Consider the following 17,145-nt stretch of genomic DNA (forward strand, 5'->3'; position numbering starts at 1 on the left):
CACCATCTTTGACCATATTATACACACCACCTCTGAGAAGCCAGCAAGAAAAAGCAAGACCTAGCAAGAATAAGACCGTGACCTTGGCGATTTCCTTTCAAAATAAAAGTCCTGCAATGAAGATTGTTTTATTTTACACTAATGGTCAACATTTTTTTAAATTTTATTTGAAAATGTTAGCAGATTTAGATTTTTTTTTTTGTTAATAACCTTAGTGGCACAATTCATATTATAGCATTGACAATATTGTTTGACTACTAGATAGTTATTATGATAACAACAGTAATACAATAATACAAATAACAGCCACAAAAAATGTAAAACATACTGCATTTAAGTAGAAGTGCCCCTGAGGATAATGAACCACCCTTTTTTTTCCTGTGACACAACATACAGCCAAATATATATACAATATAATTATATATATATAGAATTCAACAGCTAGGCCTGCTGTTGAATATATATATATATATATATATATATATATATATATATATATATATATATATATATATATATATATATATGTCCAATATGAAAAACATACTGCATTTAAGCCGATTGGCCGCTGTCTTTCCATTTGGAAAGTACATGTGCTCCTGAGTAGACTGCACCCACCTTTTACTTCGACACAACATACAGGCAATTATGTACAGTCCAATAAATGATGAGTACATACACAAAACATTTTTTAATAAATAAACAAATCACATAAGATTTATTATAGAAATACATTTAATTATTGTTTGTATGATAATTACTATAAAATATATAGATAATTGTGCACATTTCCCATCATTTTGCCCTATTTATTAATTTATCATCTGAATGAGCTCTACTACAGAAAAGCCAGAGACAGCGAGACACCTCGATGAGACCTGCCTCCCAGACTTTCTCTTCTCGCTTGACTACTCAAGCCATTAACTTTCTAATGACTGTCCATCTCATGATGTTGTGGTGTTGTTTTTCTAAATTACATGTATTTTTTGTGTGCTTTGAGATGATTTGAAAAGCACTATATAAATTGAATAAATTATTATTATTTATATTGCTAATTCCAAAAATCCGTGAACAGGAAGTTCCTAGTTATTCTTGCCTGCTTCACAACAGTATACACGCCCTTCGGATATTACATTGTTTTTGCGGAGCTAAATATGCTGCGGACCGTTATAATGTAGGCTGTCGATCAATGTTTCGATTAGGCTACAGCTAAGAAACCCATTTTGGCCATACGATTGTTTAAGCTATGTTATAATTTCTGGCATTTATTTCAGCATCACAACATGAAGACGGAGGCGTTAGTTTTACCAAACCTCCACGCAGCACCCGGTATGAACCGGTTTGGGTGATGCGCGATCTCGTGGTACTCCACCCTCTTGACATGCAGTGTATCACAGCATCCGCGCGCCCTCGTTGGTCACACCCCTATGTTAAAGTCACGCATTCTCATCCGCACACATGCCTTGCGAGCCTCCGCAGCATCAGCCTCCTGATTGGACAATAACCCCGGGTACATTCGTTCTCGTCCGGCGCCCCGGGGTTCATTTTAGAACCAATCCAATTGTGTAAAATACACGAACTCGGCCCAATCAGTGTCATGAGCGAGCTAAAACGAATGCACATATTAATGCACCCGTTGGTTGACAAGCTGCGATTGGTCGGTATGATGACATAAACTCGATTATCATTCTCCATCTATTTTCGGGGAACGCGGACAATTTTGTTGTAAACGAAGCGCGTGCTTGAAGAAAAACGCAGAACTGGAAACAAACGTGCACCTTTTCAGCACCCGATCCTCGTGGATAGCCGTACAGGTCCATTCCGCCAACAGCTAATCAATCAGACCAAACAAGCGTGGGTATACAAGCAGCAGACTTCTTTTTTTCGATAATCATACAGCTACCACAATTGTGTTATTCAGCCAAGCGGCTGCCGCGTTCACTGGATAGCAGGCCTAGCTGTTGAATTCGATGAGCGGAGGATTCGAAGCAATACTGCACAAGCTTTGTTTGCCCTAAAGGGCTGCAAGTGCAACGAGCCATAGCTAATACTGCTACAATTATTGTTTGTAGAAGATAATACATGCTGATATAGATGAGAACACCCTTATAAACAGTGTAGTGGAGTTACACAGCCTTTGTCTTGTGGTGCTTATGATTCAGCGGGATGTTGGATCGGATGGGACCAGGAATAACGGCCTGCAAATGAAGGGACGCAAGTAGAAATCGAGTAATTAGTCGACTCCATCTAAACGAACAGACTCAATCGTGGTATTTGCTTTTCCCCCTCCACATTGCTTGTTCGTGTAGCAGCACTCTATTGTGTGAGCATCTTTATTATTCCCTTCGCTCTGACCAGGATCCTGCTAGCTCGCCCGCCGCCCCCTCGGCCACAGCTGTGTATTAACTACACTTTTTTTTAATCGGCACGACACAGTTCGATATAAACATGTGTTCTCGAGTTTGGTTTGTGACCGACCGGCGTATCCATCAGGAGTATCCGCAAGTTCAGATCCTTCGGGCTCTGAAACAGCGATGCTCCGAGGAGGATGTTGAATTCCGCTCTCTTCTCATGGACCAAATCGTGCTCACCATCAGCGAGGGACAATTAGGCAAGTATCACTAGATTTGAAGTTGTACATGCACTACCGTAAGACAATAGTCATATATAGTTATATATACGATTTACTGTTTTGAATTGGGGTTGAATCGTGTATTTTTGTTGTCTATTATTGGGTGTGTTTCAGTGTTACGTTAGTGTATCCACTATCCAAGTTTTGCAGTAGACGGTATTGTTCGGCAAGCAGCAGACACACAGCTTCCCAGCGCGAGCTGCTGGTTAGCTAGCTAACAGTGTGACGGTGACCGCCTAACCCAGTTTCCAGACAGCCTTTAGTTGTCACTCACACGGGGATACTGCATGAATGATGCCAAGGTAAAACAATAGCTACATGGAATAGCTACTTTATCAAATAGGAAATATGCGTAGGAGTAAACACTGCGATAATATTGGCTATATACAAAGCCATACTCAACTCCACGATACCAAATCCGGAGGTGAGATGTACAGTACTTTGCTAGCTACATAGCCATCTATGTACAGTAGGCCGTAGAATAATTGGCCAGCTAACGTTATGCTAGATAGTTGTTGTGAAAAGCGCATCGCAATACAAAGAGAGTGGCTAGCTAGCAATGTAGGCTAGGGCTATACAGGCTATTCTTCATGGGCCAGCAAAGCTATGCTAACTCTCCCGAATTACACGGAAGCATTTAAACTGTAACTTTAGCAGAGGACTTAGCTAATTACAAATCATTGAAAAGTGCACTAAGTGACGTTTGTAGTGGGTTTAGCATAGCTTGATTGTTTAATTCTTAGCTGCCTTCTCTTTTGTCATGCACGAGCCAACAATTGCTAATAAATAGTAGAAATTGGGTTTACGAGGCATTTGCATGCAGGGACAACAGGCACAGAGGCATCAGAACACAGCCTGGAGCACTTATGGCTGGTGGAACAAGTAAAACAATAGTTACAAGTTTATCACTAACTGATTGGGCATCATTATTATAAGCAGTTTAGCATACAAACTAATTTATGCTTTTATTCTTTGAATTTTGGGGCTCCCGAACGGTGCAGCGGTCTAAGGCACTGCATCTAAGTGCTAGAGGTGTCACTACAGACCCTGGTTTGATCCCGGGCTGTATCACAACCGGCCATGAACGGGAGTCCTATAGGGCGGCACACAATTGACTTGCCTAGTTAAATAAATAATAAAATAAATGTGTTTTATGTGAACAATGTGGAAAGGTAAATGGGGGGAGTCTTTTTGGACAAGAATATTAGAATCCTTGTCCAAAAACGGGCTTTAATTGTCATATCCTGGGTTGGTTGATTCAATGAGCTTTGTTTGATTTGTAGCTATGAAGGTTCATATTGGAAGAACAAGAGACCCTTGGAATTTTGTAGTGAGACATGAGCTTGGGAGGGGGGCATTTAGCTCAATGAAGTGGCAGGCTGTTTTATAGCACATCTTACATGTTGGCATTGACTGGAGAGGGGGAGGGGGCAAGCTGACTCAGACCTGGAGGTGGGGAGGGGGAGCTGTCTCTTTGAAATGTGGCAGTGAGATTGGGAACGGCATCCAAATCCAGAAGCCTTTTCTTCACCTGTAATGGAGCACATCCAATCTGTTAACCAGTGTACTCTCTCCTAATCCTCCACGTAGGCTACGTGTCGATTGTGCTACTCTACAACAGTTTAAACGAGATAGGCTAACGATGTACACAACCTACATCACTTATTTTACAAAAATGGTGTTAAAGTCAAAACCACTCAGTTTGTCATTGGCCCATGCTCTTCGCAAGGAGTCAGACACCCACTTCAACAATGGCCTAGATTGTTGGAGATAGTCGTCAATGCTGGATAATCTGCGAGAAACCCAGGAGGAAGGGAGGGTAGGACTATTGGCCTAGATAGGTAGGTAAAATAGACAGCTGTCTAGGTTAGCCAGAGCTACAACTGGAGCAGGGTTGTGGTCCTGTAGGGCCTGCCCTCTAATCCCAGCTGGCCCCAGATCTACATATATGGCTTTAGTCGTTAGTGTTGACATCACAGATTAACGGCCATTGGAGAGTTTGGCCATAATGGCAGCTTTAGGTCACACTAAACCATTTTTCACACTAAACCATTCAACCAATCCCATCAACCCTGTGAAACCCACAGTTCAGGTGGATCATTATGAGATTATTATAAAACTAAATTAAGTAGCAGAGAGAACAGTCTGTGGCTTGGGTGGCTGGAAACTTTGACAATGTTTTGGGCCTTCATCTGACACTGACGTTGATAACGGCAGACTCTGGCCTTGACCCCACTGTCCTAGGGTGTCTCAGGGGGAGTTGGGATATGCAAAACACACATTTCCAAATAGGACAAATATTTGGAAATGTCACCAAATTATTATTATTATGTCCACTGCCAAACCCAATGGTCATCCAAAGGAATCTCACAATCTCCCATGATTCAGAAATAAAGAGTTGTGCACGAGGAAGACAGATTATGAATTGATTAATGATTATTTGGCCTTTCTTGTGGAGGCCACACAAACACACTTGTCAATGCTAGACAAATATAACATGTCCATAATATTATAGAAAAGGCAGAAAGGACATAGGATCTCATGAGCGATGGCCAATTTAACACATTGTGATTTTCCACCAGCAGTCATATGATGTGAGACAAGATGCATCATTAATAGACCAAGGATGGAATTCCCTATCTTTCTTTAATCCTAATCTTGGCATCGGACACTGAGGAAAGACTCCCATTTGACGAACTATGCTGAACTATAACAGCTTTCCCATGTGGGCATATGAACACTTCTGCTTTTGACAAGGCCGTTTTAGCTCAATTGTTTTAGCTTAAACTAAAATAATTTGATAAATAGGAATAGCCTATTTCCCAAGACATTGTCAGCTGTAAAATCTTGTATTCAATGAAGGACAAACGTGCCTTGGAAATGGCAAAGAGCAAAGTGTGAGGAAACACCAAGTCGCCTGAAGAATAGGTTCAGCTGGTTTTTAGAAGGGAACAGAGAAGTCAGTGTAGCATTTCACCTCTTTTTATTAGCCTATGGCTGAAGTTGAATGGATAATTCACTTGTCTCCCAATATAATGTCAGCATTTGGCTGATTTAGCTTGGATAATGATCCCCATTTTCTGTATTTGGAAGTGAAATGCTTAGATTATAGGTTGATATGATGTGTTTAATCCTTCCTTTATAAACAGATATAGAAAGAAATAAGCTACTTTCATGTTATCTTTTTGTTTACAACGCTTTTAGCCTATTTAATAAAGTGTTGAAGGGTACACTAAGGTCGTATGCTAGTTGACATGGCAGGTCAGGGAGAGATGATCAGTTATGAGTTTCTTTTTTTTAATCTCGTGATGTAATAACGCCCTGGCGGTCAAAGACTGATAATTCCTCTCCCACTGTAGCGAGCTGTGTCACGACAACTCATTTGCTTGCTCTCAAGTGATGGGAAAAGGTGCATTTGCATATTAGGACTCTGTATTTGGCAAAGCAGTTTACATATTTCTAGATAGATATGAGGCCGCAGGGCATTAATGGTTATTATACCAAGGGAAACACTCACTACCTCATGGATGCTGTCCTCTCCAATCAATGAGACAGGCGAAGCCGTCCCTGTGTGTCACAAAACACATCTTAATGTCACTTCAAATCCTGCCTAAGAACACATGAGGCGTTGTTGTCAATACCAACCAGTTAGGATTGAAACCTGGCCCATGAAATTAAATGACATACACCGTACGCCATCAGCTGATGCATTGGTGTGGTATTGGTTGGGTTACATTAGGGATGGGCAATTTTGATGGGGATAGGGGCCACAAAAAAACAGAACCCACATCCATACCCCTCTCCTTGCGAGCAAAACATTTCTGCACACTTCCTTTGGTCCAGATTGATCCTTGCTGACAGGGCCAGCAGCAGCACATTCAGTAGCAGCCTAATCACAGTGTGTGATTGAGGGCGTTTTCAGCTAAATAGACCTGAAGTACAATAAATAACCTCCTATAGCACATAGTGATAAAGAACATCAACTGAGATGTTGATTATTATTGGAGATGAGCGAATCACATATTGTAGTTCTAACAAGAGACAGACTCTTGCAAGGAATAAATCAATAGGTTATTCTCTAAATGATTGTATACAATTGCTTAATAGGCCCAGTCCCTACACATTTGAAATGCATGGTCATTTCTCACATAAACATTGCAAAAGTCCACACACCATCTGACAACAGCTGAAAATCGCAGTTTAATGTGTGTGTTTGTGTCGGCTACGTGGCTACGTGGCTGTATTGTCGCTAGACAATGTCGCTAGACAAGACAGACTAGTGTCCAGCCAGCCAGCCAGTCACCCACCCTTTCCCCAGAGGAAGTGGTGCCCGCCTGGCCTGTGGCAATGCTGTGGCCAGGGCTGGCAAAGCTCGTTGAGTGTTGGCATGTCAGGCCAGCCGTATTGTGACGTCACAGCGGAATGCACAGAATGCCAGAGCGGGATGGGAGCCCCCCACTCAGCAGTTATGGAGCCAGTCAGCCCTGTCCGACACAACGAAAATAACACACAGTTCAACACCCGTGGGGACGGAAGGCCCTGCACACGGAAAGATGACTGGTAGATTAGTTGGCCGTAAACATCATTTTGTCACTAGAAATTGGAAACACTAAATGCCCGAATGGTCCTTCTGCCAAAGGTAATAGAGGGTTATAAGAACATTTTGTAAATGTTTTCAAAATGACTGTCTGACAGTACTATGAGCGCACTGGATGCGAACAGATTCATCAGGGTTTTTCCATGTGACCTGTGTAGTTGCCTTGGAAACCGACACAAGTGATGTGGACACCGAATACTGTCTTGGCCAGTGTCCTTTGATACTTCATTGTAGCATGGCTCGCTCAACGGCTGCACAATCAAACCAGTACGAATGGGGGGGGGGGGGGGGGGGGGGGGGGCATGCAGTGAGTGAATTCCCCAATTGAATACTGAGAGTGAGAGGGGGGGGGACAGGCAGGGTTATTCCTAAACAAACACTTTCCACTTCTGACTCATCCCCTGCCACATACACACACTTCTCCCCACCTCCCCTGTAGTTCTTTATGCATACATCTCCATCCTTTTCTATTGTCCTGCTGCATTTATCTCTGACCATCGTTTGAACCAAAAATGGCCCATCTCCTTCCTTCTCTCTGTGCCTTTTCAAGCATCAGGAGCCAGTATTTTAGAAGCCTGTCACCTATTATTTGTTTGTGTGCCTTCGACATTGTGACCTCTGTCAATCCAGTGTTGACGCTGTCTCTTTAGTGAGCGTAGATCTTAAGATGGCTGAAAAGCTGGTCACAGTGGAGCAAATAGTGCAGTGTCAGTGACAATCCCCTCTTTTCCCTCCTCTCCTGCCCCTGCTTCTCCTCACGTCCCATCACTCCATCTGTCTCTCCTGCTGAGGTGCTGAGCCAAAGCACCTACTGCAAACCTTGCTGCACAGCACCTCTCCTTTTCATCCCTTCATCGAATGCTGCTCCCTTTTTTTGCTTTTCTTTCTATTCCACCATGTTGTGCTGTTGCTAACATTTCTCTGCATGTCTCCTTATTGTTGTTTTTACGGAATTCAAATGGCTGGTAGTAGGCCTAAATGAACTGCTAGTTGTAGAGGTCGACCGATTATGATATTTCAAGGCCGATACCGATTATTGGATGACCAAAAATGACAATTACAACAATACTGAATGAACAATGAACACTTATTTTATCTTAATATAATACAGAAATAAAATAAATTTTGTCTCAAATAAATAATGAAACATGCTCAATTTGGTTTAGATAATGCAAAAACAGTGTTGGAGAAGAAAGTAAAAGTGCAATATGTGCCATGTAAAAAAGGTAATGTTTAAGTTCCTTGCTCAGAACATGAGAACATATGAAAGCTGGTGGTTCAATATTCCCAGTTAAGAAGTTTTAGGTTATATATATTATAGGAATTGTGACGACTATTTCTCTCTATCATTTGTATTTCTTATACCTTTGACCATTGAATGTTCTAATAGGCACTTTAGTATTGCCAGCCTAATCTCAGGAGTTGATAGGCTTGAAGTCATAAACCGCGTGTGAATCAAGCATGGCTAAGAGCTGCTGGCAAACACAGTAAAGTTTGAATGAATGCTTACGAGCCTGCTGCCGTCTACCACCGCTCAGTCAGACTGCTCTATCAAATCATAGACCTAATTATAATATAATAAACACAGAAATACGAGCCTTTGGTCATAAATTTTTATAAGATAAGTTTAATGCTAGCTAGCAACTTACCTTGGCTCCTTGCTGCACTCGCGTAACAGGTGGTCAGCCTGCCACGCAGTTTCCTTGTGGAATGCAATATAATCAGCATCCAAGAATGCAGATTATCGATTTGTTATGAACACTTGAAATCGGCCATGTTAAAATCTCACAGTGAGAATGTAACCTTGAGCATAACAACGTTCAAACACGCAAACTATGTCAATATAAATACACATATGTATGCAATCTATAGATAGCTATTCATAGCCAATCTCTTGTATACTTTAAACAAATTTGGTGCAAAATCTATCAGAGAATAGGTTCTGGTAGCACCTCTTGCGTGTATGATTGTAGAAAGCTCTTATGTGTATTTAGGTTCAGTCAATCTCCCAGGCTTAAGACTGGCTACATGAGTTATAAAACATGTTTGCAGGGTTGGTTCTGCATAGCTTGTTGAAATTGGGTGTTCTGGTGCCGCTCAGGCATTTTAAGGTATTTACTATAGATCTGGTAGCTGAGAGATGTAGATGGTATCTATGATTGTGTTTTAACTGTTGTTTGTATTCTAATGTGTAAAATGCTGGGCATTTGTCTCAATGGGACTCCCTGTTGAAATAAAGGTACAATTAATGTGCTTATACCTTCCTATATTGGGAGAAAGCACTGAACTTTAAGCTGTATTAAGTATACTGCTGGGGATCTGTGCTCCTCTGGGGGCGATGACTCTTGGCCTTGAGGTCAGAGAAGTTGGCAGTGCCACAGGGAGCATGTGGATGTGAGCAGGGTGTGATGTGAGTGAGTGGCACGGGCCGGACCCAGTCCAACTGAAGCACTAACACCACTAGGCTACCCTGCCACACCTCTGCTACACAGGGCCAGCTCAGCTCACACATCCAGAGCAGCTCGATAATGACTGGTTGTTTGCGGGATGCTAATGTGACATGGGAGGGACTGGTGGCACGAACGTTCTAAACAGACGCTACTTTTAAGTTGTTTGGTTGTTGTGCGATACATGCAATCCACTGTAGCTACCAGAGTTACTCTGCAAAATGTTATCAATGAAATATGTTCTCTTGACATTAGTGAAAGTGTAGACTGTTCATATGATTAATCAATAATATCCAATGATGTCTATATGAAACTACCGTAAAACTTAAATTAATAGCCAGGGCGTTTATTTACTTAAATCATTGAACACAACAGGCGCTTATTAGAGACAGGCTTCTATTTGAGCCAGGCATCTATTTCTTTAATGTGCACAGTTTTTACTAATTTGCATAGTTAATTGTACAGCCTTCACTTCCAGCATTTTAATACATTTCTTCATTTCGTGCACTAATGTGTTATCATTTACACGCGGTCATGTTTCTTTTGTATTACTATGCCTCTAATAAAAAATATCAAACTTTTCTTGACCATAATTATTCTCCTCTTTGACTGTACATTTTTGTCAATTCTTACTTCAAATCAAAATGTATTTGTCACATACAAGGTGTTTAGCAGATGTTGTTGCGGGTGTAGCGAAATGCTTGTGATTCTAGTTCCGACAATGCAGCAATATCTAACAAGTAATACCTAACAATTTCACAACAAATCCCAAATACACACTAATCTAAGTAAAGGAATGGAATTCAGAATATATAAATATATGGATGAGCAATGTCAGAGCGGCATAGACTAAGATACAGTATATACATATGAGATGAGTAATGTAAGATATGTAAACATTGTTAAAGTGACCTCAAAAGGGCGATCATCTGATTTCTAAGGTTCCGTACTTCCAAAGTTGTTGACTGTTTTTGTGCTTGCAAGTTAGCTAGCCGTTCTCAGCTGTTAGCAGCTAATGGCTAGCAGTTCTTACTGGCGATTAAAAACAGATTTTCATATTTTTTTAAGTCATTACTGAATTAAACCTTGTTTATTTGAAACAGTCTTTTATTTGATGAAAAGTGTGCCGTTGCCCGGCTAATAAAAAGGGACAGGCGGCAATTTGAGACTGCATTTCATTTAAATCTTTACGGTATGTGAAATGTGACATTCGGAATATTTCACGCTAAAAAACAATTTTGTCTCTCTCTCTCTCCTCTCACTCTCTCTCATTCCCTCTCCAGGTCTGAGGGTCGAGCAGGAGGTGGTGACGTCCTACCCTCAGGTGGCGGTGGTGCGAGTCCCCACCCCCTGGGTGCAGTCGGACAGCGACATCACAGTGCTACGCCACCTGGAAAAGATGGGCTGCCGGCTGGTCAACCGGCCCCAGGCCATCCTCAACTGCGTCAACAAGTTCTGGACCTTCCAGGAGCTGGCTGGCCATGGGGTCCCACTCCCTGACACCTTCTCCTACGGTGAGCTACTAAGCTTGGTCATATTATTCCTGATTCCTGAGCTTAGAAAATCCAGTGTATTAAGGGCAGGGACAATGAATTCGGTGTATTCTTGTATTGGATGTATGCCAATCATGCTTTTGAATGCACTTGAGTTGGTCTGAGAGTGTCCTTACAAAGTTCTACAATCAGGATTAACTTAAGTCACCCAAGAGACCGGAGTCTGGTCGAGTGGGTAAAGTATGAAACACACCGAGAATCTCACTGCTGATAGACTGCAGAAAAGTACTTATCACAGTGGGAGGCCGTTCCTTCTCTTGCTTGAACAAAAGCGGTACCTGCTGTGGGCCGACCCGGTAGAGACGAACCTAGCAAGGCTCGTCAGTGGCCAAAAACTTGACTTTGATCCAATCAGAGAGCACAAACCCCACTTGGGGTAGCCCAAAAAATAAAATGAGAAAAGAGGGCATTTTCTCCGTAACTCCATGGTGAACCAGTCACACTTCATATACAATGTAGGCTATGGGATGGGAAGTGCACAGACCCAATATGCACAACACTAAATACTTCCTCCAAGCTAGCTAACCACTTAAGCACTCCTTAGCTAGCTAGCCATAGCCATGTGAAGTAGGGGTGCTGAGGGTGCTACAGCACCCCCTGACAAATCATTATAAATGAAAGAAAAACATATTTTTTTCAAAAAAGTAGTCCACTTGGCCTTTATTAGCCCCCCCCAAATGTCTCAGCACCCCTCTTCAAACGGCCATGTAGCTAGCAAATATGCTAACACTAGTTGATCTTAAGTATGCATCATAAAAGAAAAAGCATTTGACCCATCCAGTCCCCTCTGTCATCATCACTTTCTCAAACACTCTAAAAAAATATTTGTCACATTTTGCCTGGAATCTCTGACTTCTTTACTTTGGACAAAGCAGGATGTGGAATAATACAGGCAGGCAACGAGGCCTGTACGCCAAAACCACACTTTTATTTTGTTTTAAGACTAAACCAAAGCAGAGAGGAAAGGTGTATTTTAATATATTTAGTACCACTGCAGAAATCTAGTGCTTTGTATTTTGGTGAGGGCAACCTAACACTCCTCAGACTACAAAGAGGCCGGAGTGTTTATGTAATGCGCCCCTCCACCAACCATCATGACTTGGACAATAAAAAAAATCCCTCCCTGCTGCCCCTAACCTCCTCTGGCTCTCCTGCCGTTGCAGCCGGTGACGTGGTAGAGCTGGGCCTGACATTTGCTGCTGCTCTCTTTCGCTCGGTCTCACAGCAGAGTGTGGACGTGTGCTTTTTGGAGAAGGCATGTGCAGGGCAGCTCACATCTGGTCTTCTGTCAAAACGCCAGACCACAGACAGAGAGCACCTAGAAATTGCAGTGTTCAATATTCCACATTAGTTCAGGCCCAGACAGCAAAACGAAGCAGATTTTGCTCTCCAGATGGCGTTTAAATGTCAGAAATTGTCCTGCTGGTCAATTGAATTCGACGTATTACTAGATATAGTCATATGAAAAGTCAGAGACGGCAGAACAACCAAGTATTAAAAGGATACGTAGGTATTTTGGATAATTTCCTATTTACGGAGAGAAAAACGAACTCATGGATACCATTTTTATGTGTATGCGTGCAAGTTGAAGGTAGCATATCGTTATTTTAGCGCAATTGCTGGAAGTCTATGGATATCTACTAGCTATCTTCTCTTAAAAGCAGGGAAATTAGCACTTTGTACTCTAAGTATATATGAAATTGTAATATTTTAATTATAGTTATTTATTTTTGGAACTATTTTCTCCTAACTACGCATTTTATTCATCCACTGTGATGGTGGGCGCAAGGATGGGCTGTGTGTGAGCTGGCCAGCTGAGACGTCGGGACAGCGGCAGTTATGAACAAGTTTGCTAGCTAGATATCAAGTAGGCAACGTGTGAGAAGAGAACGTCAATTGTAAAACCCACAGAAGAACAAGAGTACATCAACAGTCCAAAACTATAGTTTTACCTCGCAGCCATGACTGTGAATATTGTTGACACTGCTGGAAGTATTTTCACGCTATTGGCTAGTTTACGTTACCTTGACAGCTAGCTAGCACATGTAGTAGAGTGTGGTGAGACTTGGGTTACATCAACGGACTACCATCACTAGTCCAATATTGAAAATGGTTTGTGGGTGTGCTGTAACAGCTTGCAATAACAAACCAAGGAAGTGGTCGGCTATAATCTTTCAAACTGAATAATCCGGACTAATTTAAACTATGGCTATTTGCCGTGAATATAGACAATGCTGACCAAGGACCTCAGAAAGGTTGTAGCTAGTTTGCTCTTGACATTTTTTTAGAGGATGAACTGACGAGCCATAAGATGAGACGTTTCCTGACGCATACAGTGGTCATTCTACGCACGCCAGAACAAAGTAGAATGGGGTAAGTGTGATGATGATCTAACAGTATCTGATTGATTGAGTAGGAGCTAGCTGTTCTCATGATAAAATGTGATAGGCCTGTCAATTGTCTTGTGGATATATCATGTCCATGTCATCCATTTCATTTAATGGAATGCCCTCCTCTCAAAGCCAAAGTATAGCTGAGTACAACAAAACAACTTAAAATTCACAAAACTATGTGATGTCCTTTCATTATTAAAAATTGTGTGGTGACATTATTTAAATCTTTATTAAAATTGATTTAAACACTTTCCACCTAATTATACAATTTCCACATGCTTTATAGAAACAAATAAATTGGCTTGAGTTTATGGTGTTAGCTATGTAATAGGTGACAGCATGCCACAATAACAAAACAGCTATTATGGCTTTCTTCCAATGTGTTCTTGTTTGCTTATGAATACCAACATTTCCTGTACCCTTTTCCTTTATTTTTCACTAAAGTTGAGATAGATGACGTGCCTGCTGTGGACTGTCCACAAGGAACAGACTCCATGTCTGCTGAAGTAACATCGCATTCAGAACCAGAATAGAGGACAAGCCTCAACAGTTGTTGGTAAGTACTCAAAATATGCCATCAATGTTCTGGTTTACACTTTTTAGCACTTCTTTTGTCACATTGGCCTGTCCAGACAGATTCATTCTGGGGCGGCAGGGTAGCCTAGTGGTTAGAGTGTTGGACTAGTAACCGGAAGGCTGAAAGTTCAAACCCCCGAGCTGACAAGGTACAAATCTGTCGTTCTGCCCCTGAACTTAACTGACTTGCCTGGTTAAATAAAAGGTTACTGGTTAATACATTTTTTTGTTTTAATTCTAACAAAAGGACAGGTAGCCCCTCCAGGATAGTTTGGTTGATTTGGGGAAAGTGGGGGGTTTCTCTGGGGGATGGTGCTCCCTTTCAAGTGTGCTCAGAGGCTCCCCTTTTCTAGTGTGCGGCCTGACTACACGACATGAACAAAAGTATGTGGACACCTGCTCTTCGAAAATCTAATTCCAATATCATGGGTGTTAATATGGAGTTGGTTCCCTCTTTGCTGCTATAACAGCCTCCACTCTTCTGGGAAGGCTTTCCACTAGATGTGGGAACATTGCTGCGGGGACTTGCTTCCATTCAGCCACCAGAGCATTAGTGAGGTCAGGCACTGATGTTGGGTGATTAGGCCCGGCTAGCAGTCGGCGTTTCAATTCATCCCAAAGGTGTTTGATGGGGTTGAGGTCAGGGCTCTGTGCAGTCAAGTTCTTCCACACCGATCTCGACAAACCATTGTCATGCTGAAACAGGAAAGTGCCTTCCCCAAACTGTTGCCACAAAGTTAGAAGAACAGAATCGTCTAGAATGTGCTTGTATGCTGTAGCTTTAAGATATCCTTTCACTGGAACAAATGTGGCCTAGCCCGAACCTTGAAAAACAGCCCCAGACCATTATTCCTCCAAACTTTACAGATGGCACTATGAGAATGTGTTTCCACTGCTCCAGAGTCCAATGGTGGGGAGCTTTACACCACTCCAGCTGGCGCTTGGCATTGCACGGGGTGATCTTAGGCTTGTGTGCGGCTGCTTGGCCATAAACTCCCGACGAACAGTTCTTGTGCTGACGTTGCTTCCAGAGGCAGTTTGGAAATCTGTAGCGAGTGTTGTAACCGAGGACTAACCATTTTTACGCACTATGAGCTTTAGCACTTGGCGGTCCCGTTCTGTGATCTTGTATGGCCTACCACTTCGCGCCTGAGCCAATGGTTGCTCCTAGACGTTTCCACTTCACAATAACAGCACTTACAATTGACTGGAGCAGCTCTAGCAGGGCAGAATTGTGACGGTTCCATGTTGAAAGTCACTGAGCTCTTCAGTAAGGCCATTTTCCTGCCAAGGTTTGTCTATGGAGATTGCATGGCTGTGTGCTCGATTTTTATACACCTTTCAGCAACGGGTGTGGCTGAAATAGCCGAATCCACTAATTTGAAGGGGTGTCCACATACTTTTGTATATGTAGTGGATATACACTACATCAATCACTACACTAATCTGATCAACTGCATCCAGCCTGATTTCAATGTAGCAAAGCAAGATGTGTCCCATATGTTATTTTTATATGTACGGAAACTTCCTTGTGTTTAGATTGTATTCACTGGTTTTATCGTCTTCTCTTGCCTCATTTCAGGCACTCCAAGATCCAACGTTGTCTTACCAAAACAATCAAAAACAGTGGATTGCACGGCTGATATATCAACCCACCGCTCAAAGATTCAGGGATGACCTGATGGAGAGCATCCTGCAGAGACGAATGGACAAATACTTGGAGCCCAAATCCTGTGAAAGAGGCTGTCGTTTGGCTGCCAACATAACCCCATGCAAAAACCCAGCAAGGAGGAGGTCATTACTGTTATCTCCATTAGCTATTCATCCTTGGGTCCACACAAACACGACAAGTAACAAAACACTTAGCTCTGATAGACAATTGCAGCACACACATCAAGATTCAAGTACACTTGGGGCTATTCTGACACCCCCAACTGACATGGTCCTCCTTGCACTACTACCTAATACAAACACACTTATTGTAACATCATTTGTTACATGGTCATTAGCTGTCTGCATCTTTAATGAAAAAAACAATCCATTCACTTTAGACTACCGTTATACCTACTTTGTACCGTCTATTTTATTGTATATTTACTTTTTATTGCTGTGAATTGTGTGAATGTCTTGTCTATACTGTGTATTGTACATTATGTGCAGTGATCTGTATTGTGTTGTATAAAATAAATAATTGCCAGTTCATCGATTGTCATGTCATTACATAGGTCTTTACCTTTAATATTCAAATGTTACTGAAACATTGACTTGACTCCTATATTTCATTCACACAACTATCACATACTGTAATGAATCATTTATGGTAGATATTAACTAAATGGCATTTATTACAGTGATTTGACAGAATTGGAACAAAATAAGTTGTACTGGTTCAAACAGTATTTATTAAAGCGATTTGTCTAAATTAGTTTGGCAATATCTGTCTGTGAAGCTAAATCATCTGTGAAGCTAAATCATTACATCCTCTTCTTGAATCCCATGTAGACTCATGTGGGCGAGGGATATTTGAGGCGAATGGCAGAAACAACACGTGCATGACTTCTGGTCCCAGTCTATAGCCCTTCAGTGCCTACTCCAACACCAGTTGATATGCAACCAGCCTGTATTGACTAAGAACAACTAAGTTAGAGCCAAATAATTTAATAACAGGAAACAATTTAATTTGATCAGAATGAAATTATAAAACAAAAGTTAATAGATCTTTTATATTTTGTTACTATGTGCTGGGACAAGCAAGAGTATTGTCACTTACTCGATAGACAGCTTTCCATTTGGTCCAACAGGTATGGGCTACTTTTTCCAGTTTATTTTTGGGACAGAAGAATCCAGGTTTGATGAAAGCATAAAAGTCCTTGCGGTTTGTTAGTCTCTGGGTGCGCCGCTCTCTTCGCTGTAGATACACTACATGATCAAAAGTATGTAGACACCA

The 17,145-nt window shown here is 41.7% G+C and overlaps 1 protein-coding gene and 1 long non-coding RNA gene across 2 annotated transcripts in view; both read left to right on the top strand.

Moving 5' to 3' along the window:
* The first annotated feature begins 1,147 nt into the window (after positions 1–1,147).
* The window catches only part of LOC109869491 (beta-citrylglutamate synthase B-like), a 47,550-nt gene continuing 31,552 nt past the window's right edge, over positions 1,148–17,145 (top strand). Inside the window, exons 1-2 of the mRNA XM_020459682.2 lie at positions 1,148–2,611; positions 10,960–11,190. Of these exons, the coding sequence (XP_020315271.1) occupies positions 2,449–2,611; positions 10,960–11,190 (394 nt within the window). The 5' untranslated portion in view covers positions 1,148–2,448. The remainder of the gene's footprint in view (positions 2,612–10,959; positions 11,191–17,145) is intronic.
* LOC109869492 (uncharacterized) lies at positions 13,609–16,398 on the top strand. Its single transcript, XR_004205144.1, has 2 exons — positions 13,609–14,178; positions 15,781–16,398. It is a non-coding gene; the product is annotated as an uncharacterized LOC109869492 (long non-coding RNA).

The sequence above is a fragment of the Oncorhynchus kisutch genome, linkage group LG24 (assembly GCF_002021735.2).
Source record: "Oncorhynchus kisutch isolate 150728-3 linkage group LG24, Okis_V2, whole genome shotgun sequence".
Lineage (NCBI taxonomy): Eukaryota > Metazoa > Chordata > Actinopteri > Salmoniformes > Salmonidae > Oncorhynchus > Oncorhynchus kisutch.